The following is a 6,067-nucleotide window of genomic DNA, read 5'->3' as shown; positions in this document are numbered from 1 at the left end:
CCATGGTACATAACCTGCCACCCCTCACAACCCGGGGTCAGCAGCTCTTCCAGCCCACGGGTGCTGTCCCCATGCCTTAACCACCATTTTGCACCAAAAAAAAAAAAAAAAAAAAAAGATAGGGTGGTTGGGTTGAAGAGGAGCCTACCGGTACTATGGACGTACTAGGAAATACTGCCGGCCAGGAGATGGGCGGGTCCTAGGGCGGAGTCAACCCCGAAGTGATAAATTCTCTGCAGAAACTGCAAACCGCAGTTGAGTGTTTCCGCGAGTTGCTGCCCGGGGCGAATGGGCTGGACTGGGGGCTCCAGCGTCCATCTTGGTCTCCTGCTCCGGTTTTTCCTGCCGGTCTGCCCTACAGCAGGCTGCAGCCGTGAGTTCAGAGGTGGAACCCGGGGGTGGGAGCAGGGTGTTGGGGAGTGAGCAGTAAGACCGGGGAGGGGAAATGCTGTCCGCGGAGCGGTTCTGGAGTCTTCTCGCCCCGATGGCACGGAGCCTCCCTCCTCAATTTTCTCTGCGGTCCGCTTTCTGCGTGGAGGGTGTCTGTGGGCGGTTGTCGCCTGGGCCAGGAGAAGGACTGAAAACAGAGGCAGCTAACTTCTGGGCATCTGGGTGCCTCAGTCGGTTAAGCCTGGGACTCTATTCAGGCTCAGGTTATGATCTCAGGGTCCTGAGATGGAGTCTCAGGACCCTGGGGCTCTGTGCTCAGTTCGAACTGTGTCGGAGATTCTCTCCCTCTCCCTCTGCCCCTTCCCTTCACATTTTCTAAAATAAATCAGTGAATCTTAAAAAAGGGGCGGGGGTTGGGGAGGAGGAGGACGCCGGTAAGAGGAAACTGAGGGATAGGGAAAAAACGCAGAAAGTTGGGCCAAGCGCTGGGGGCCCGGAGCATAGCGGAGCATGCGGAGGGAGAGAGGGCACTGCGGGAAATCTGTGGTTCTCCCCAGCCTCTGGAGTCTCATCTCTGAGCCCAGCCGAACCTGAGCCCCCCAAGGGCACTGACTCTGGGCATGACTTGGGGCTTTCTCAGGGAGGGGACTGCCACATGACCCGTACCTCGAAGCCTCTCCCCCTGCTCGCCCTGCTCTCCCTGCATGAGTCACCGTCCCCACTGCCTTCAGCCAGCCCAAGTGTGATGGACTTGCCCGTACACTTGGGGAGTGGATTACCTCAACCCTCTTTTTCCCGTGGGAGGCCAGGCACTCCTTCACCAGCTCAGGGTGCACAGCTCTGATGTCCTCTGACCAGAGGCCTCCTCACTTCCGGTCCCTCCTGCCTGCAGCTTCTTTTACAGGGTGTGACTTTCCCTCCTGTGAGTGCCATTGCCTCCCTGGAACACTAGGGCTCTCTTCTCGATACTCAGATCAGAATGTCACAAAGGGCACAGAGCCCGTTTTCCCACAGGGCTCTGTGGTGTGGATTCTAAGGGTCCTGGGACCCAGGAAGCTGGTCCAGCAGCCCCTTCATCCATGGATTGCCTATGGCTCCTTGCCAGCTACAAAAGCACGTTGAGTGGTTACAACAGAGACCTATGCAGTATTCAGTAGACACAGAAAATCTTTGTACCAGGCTGGCATGAACTAGGGTTCACGCACATCCTTGCATCCTGAGAGAGGCTTTAAGATTGGTACTCATCTCTGTCCTTGCATCCAGGATAAATTATTTTTGTATTTATTTATTTTATTTGTAAAGAGTCCTACAGTCCTGTCCATGAGCATAGTTGCAGGACATGTGGTTTCATGTTTGGCATTTCTTGCTATATCTGTTCTGTCATATGCACTATTCTGAGCCTTCTATCTGCCTTGGTTATGCCTGCTATTCTAGTCTGTGCAGTGTGGACCACCCTTTCAAAGCTTCCAAGACCCATCCTAAGGGCAGGTTATCATCATCTCCAGGGCCATGCTGAGTCCTGTGATGCATGGTCCTGAACTCACCCTTCTCTGGCTGGATTCTGTCCTTACTCTGCCCCTACCCTGCCCCAGCTCTTCAGGAGCAGCTCGCTCCCTGCCCCTCATCTTCCTACAGAACACTGGCCTGCGTCCTGACAGTCCTCGGACATGTAGACATCTTCTTTCCGTAGCCTGCCTGGCCTGTGCCTGGAGTGGGTAGAGACAGAGTGATGCTGGGTATCAGCCTGGTAGGAGCGGGTTCCTATCTGGGGCTATGTAGTCTGCTACCAGGCAGAGGCATCCTGATCCTATCCCAACAAGGGAAGAGCGCCAGCCTCCACGGCTAAGGGGAGCTGCTGTGCAGGGACAATCCATGCTCTGTCTTGCCCACATTCTAGTGCTGTCACCTGGATGGCAGAGGGATGCCTGCTGCTCTTTTTCTTCCAGTCCCAACCTCCACCTGTGTTTTCCCTTCGCAGATGCTCTCTTGTTTTCCTGCAATTTCTTCATCACATCTCAGGCCAGGCCTGGACAACCATGGTGTGAGATTCAAGGCCAGATCAATGGCAAAACGTTTCTTTCCTATGACTGTCAGAGCAAGCAGTTCAAACCCATTGGTCCTTGGGGGATGAAGCTGAAGGACACAGCATTTTGGCAGAAACAGGAGGAAACTCTGAAACTCCTGGTGGAAGAGCTCAGAAAGAAACTGCTGGACATCAAAGCAGAGAATTTCACTAAGAGCCGTAAGTCTGAAGACCCAGGGCAGAAGGAGAACACTTTGGCAGGTCCAGGGAGCTATTGTGTTCATGTAAAACTTTGAAATGGGTCCCACACTTGCGGCCCAGCAGCCAGGGTAGACAGGGAGGCCGGAGCAGGACCAGGAGGGCAGGGAGTGAGCTGAGGAGAGCACAGTGGGTGGGACAAAGGATTGGTCAGGACCAGAGGCTGACTTGTACCCCTGCTGGGGGCGGGTGCAGGTTCTCTCACCATGCAGGGCAGGCTCATGTGTGAGCGTGGGGCCGATGGACACACCAGAGAAACCTGGCGGTTTTGCTTCAACGAGCAGTTGACCCACCTCTTTGACCCAAAGAACAGAAAGTGGACAGTGGTTCCTCCTGGAGGCCAACGGTTCAAGGGCACATTGGACAATGACAGAGAGCTGACCAAGCTGCTCGTGAGGACCTCAAACGGAGACTGTCAGAGCTGGCTCCAGCAAGTGTGCGAGCACTGGGATGAAACCCAGGAGACCACAGGTAACTCAGAAGACTGGATGGAGTGCTGGTTCTCTTGCGATGAGCTCCACCTGCCCCACAGTATGGGGTGTGTGTGTGTGTGTGTGTGTGTGTGTGTGTGTGTGTCTGAGGGAGAAAGAGAGAGAGAAATTGATCCATCCATGGCGAATTCTTCTGAGTATAATAATGGCCACTGGAATGTTCTAGCATCCTTCCTTTCCCTTCTCACCTCCTGGAGTCACTTCGTGGCTGCACGCACCTTTGTGCTTGGGTATTTCTTGGATTTCTTGCTGGCGCAAACAGGGGAGCATCAGTCTGTTTCCAGAGATCGTCCTGTGTTCCTTTTTCTGAGAATCATCTTTTCCATGTCACCCGGGTATTGCTGGAAATCCTTCAGTGCCGCCGGGAATGTGGTTGTCACCATCCTTGTCCTGTATCACCTCCTGTGTGTCACAGCAGGAGTGACTGCTTACATTGCAAACCCTGCTTCCCCTATTGGCTGGAGGAGCCCCTAGGGGACAGAGAACATCCCTTCCCTCCTTGCCGACATGAGCACTGGTTACAGCAGCTGCCACAAGGACAGTGATAGACACCATCTACCTGGTACGATGGACCTGGGCCAACAGGAGCTGAGGAAGCCTCCCCCAGCTTGGGATTGAACTGGGGCTCTGATCCTTGTGTTTTCATTTCAGTGCCACCAACCATGCGACAAGACACGGCCCTGGGCAGGGCTAAGGCCATCAGACCCGGCACCTGGATCTTCCCCCTGCACTTCAGCTGTGTGGTCATACTTGGCACCTGTGTTGGAGACCATTAGGTGGACAGGTAGTGAGAGCAGATTGAGAGGGAAGGGAGGGGCAGATGGCCGGGTATGAGCACAGAGAACGGTGAATTCCCAGCCTCACCCCTGCCCACTGCCTGAACCTTCTCACAGGGCATTGGGACCAGGTGAATGAGATCTCATACCACATGCTGGCAACAACTTGGGCAAGCTCGGCTCTGAGTTCTGATACGGCCTCACTCACTGTTAAGGCCACTGGGAAAGGGGAGGGGCCCACACCACTGCTTAAGGCCTGTCAGTGCTAAAGGGATTGAGGGAAGTCAGGCCTGGCTCTGACCCGCTTCTCCATTGGAGAGGGTCAAATTGGGCCCGGGTGGGTGGTGTGGGGACAGCGGGGAAACACAGCATGGGCCCTACTCCCCTTTGAGAGAAAGCAGCATGGCAGCTCCATGGGACATCTCAAGGAGAAGGGGACCCCCTCTGAGCAGTTATAAGGACAAGGGGCCAGGGTCTAATCCCAAGAAGAGGGAGTGGGAAGGTCTCTGCAGACCAACTCAAAGGGCTAACAGTCGTGCCGTGTTCCCCCAGAACATGGCTTGTGTCTTTGCATGTAAGGCAGCAAGTGTCCAGTAGAGACCATGCATGACAGGACTAGAAGGAGGCCAGTTCTCTGTGCAACGTGAGAATCCTGGCTGAGGCTGGTGCCATCCCATCAGCTAGTTTCCTGCAGACCTCAGATCCTGAGCCACTGAGCAGCCCCTGCTTTGGGCAGGGCTGACCTGGGAGATGAGCCCTCTCTGTGAGAGGAGCCCTCTCCTGTGAGCTCCTGGCTGAGCCAGACCAAGAATGGATGGGATGGGGGAAGGGATCATCAGACCAAGAGCTGTTTGTGCTGCTGGCCAGGGGGCTGGGAGGGAAGGGAAAAGAAGCACGTTTGCCCACAGTGTTCCCCAAGGTTAGAGGTGTCCAATGCAGGCCCTGTCTTCTGTCCAGATCCCACAGCAGATCTTATGACCTGCCATGAGAGGGAGCATAGGAACCCGTATCATGTGAGCATGTTGGTTTCTTACTCGCTTTGGTTTTGAGCCCAGATCATTGGTAAGAGGGTCTGGGGCTGACTCAGTGATTTGGTTCAGTAGGAAGCACCTTTGTAAAGGTGGCTGGGCCCAGGGCTAGGGTCATGCCTGGGGGGAAAGCATGCCCCTGGACAAGGGCAGGGCTCTGGTGTGGGGAGTGCTGGTGAAGGGCAGCCCCAGGACAAGAGACCCAGGATTTCCTGAGCCACGAAGACAAACACCTGTTCTTTTCTTAGGCGGCCAAGTCCACCAAGAAGCCCCTGAGAGTGGGACCAGCTCAGGCACCCTGCCTCTGGGCCAGCTGCCTTTGGATGAGCTGCTGTTCATCATTAGACAACCACCAGCATTTTCAAGTTTACAAATCCAGAGACCTCAGTCCAACCACGTGATGCAGGACCTCGAACCTCTCCTACCCCTTCTTGCATTTGGTGTCTCTCCTATTCAGCACTTTCCCTTGGCATATTCTATGCCGTTTTCTGTTGGTGCTAAGTGATGGAATTCTTGCACTGAAATGTTTAAGTACTTGACCGAGGAATCTCAATGAAGAGAACGTTTTCCATCTTGTCCTTTGGTTGTGCAATATTGGATTTTTCTCTGTAAGATAACCATGTCCTTGCAGACAATATCACCAAGAAGATACTGTTCGAAGTTATAGAAGCTCAGGGATTTTTTTCTATGTACTGAGAAAGAAGCTCATCGACTTTTAAACAGAATGATGTATTTGTGATTGTTTTCTTCAGTAAATTATGTCCAGGTACATATATTTAAATAAACATTATCTCTAATTTAAAAATATATAGTTAATCTGGAATTTTTAAAATTATTTTTTTTCAAAGATATTATTTATTTGGGGGGGGGAGAGGGAGTGAGCACATGCTGGGGGAGGGGCAGAGGGAGAAGGAAGAGCAGACTCCCAGCTGAGCAGGAAGCTGCTTGTGGGGCTCCATTCCAGAACCCTGGGATCCTGATACGAATTAAGGGCAGTTGCTTAACTGACTAAGCTGCTCTAGGTACCCCTGGATTTTTTTTACATTTTTTCAGTATTACAATGATTTTTATTTATTTATTTGAGAGAGAAAGAGGGCGGGA

The 6,067-nt window shown here is 53.1% G+C and overlaps 1 protein-coding gene across 3 annotated transcripts; it reads left to right on the top strand.

The window, feature by feature from the left end:
• Window positions 1-250: 250 nt before the first annotated feature.
• On the top strand, window positions 251-5,746 carry LOC123941333 (UL16-binding protein 1-like). 3 transcript variants are annotated; one of them, XR_006818264.1, is made up of 6 exons: window positions 251-373; window positions 2,369-2,632; window positions 2,867-3,142; window positions 3,814-3,946; window positions 4,896-4,951; window positions 5,215-5,746. XR_006818264.1 is itself a non-coding variant. In XM_046004359.1 (5 exons), exons 1-4 carry the CDS (start codon window positions 289-291, stop codon window positions 3,936-3,938), a joined length of 750 nt encoding a protein of 249 aa, XP_045860315.1. In that variant the 5' UTR covers window positions 251-288; the 3' UTR covers window positions 3,939-3,946; window positions 5,215-5,746. The 3 variants fall into 3 exon arrangements, 2 of the variants coding, with proteins under 2 accessions (XP_045860315.1, XP_045860316.1); XM_046004359.1 differs by lacking the exon at window positions 4,896-4,951; XM_046004360.1 differs by having other exon boundaries at window positions 4,896-5,746.
• Window positions 5,747-6,067: the final 321 nt, after the last annotated feature.

This window comes from Meles meles, chromosome 5 (genome assembly GCF_922984935.1).
Source record: "Meles meles chromosome 5, mMelMel3.1 paternal haplotype, whole genome shotgun sequence".
Classification (NCBI taxonomy): Eukaryota; Metazoa; Chordata; class Mammalia; order Carnivora; family Mustelidae; genus Meles; species Meles meles.
Note: the sequence above shows the minus strand (reverse complement) of the source record. Positions and strands in the feature narration are given on the sequence as shown.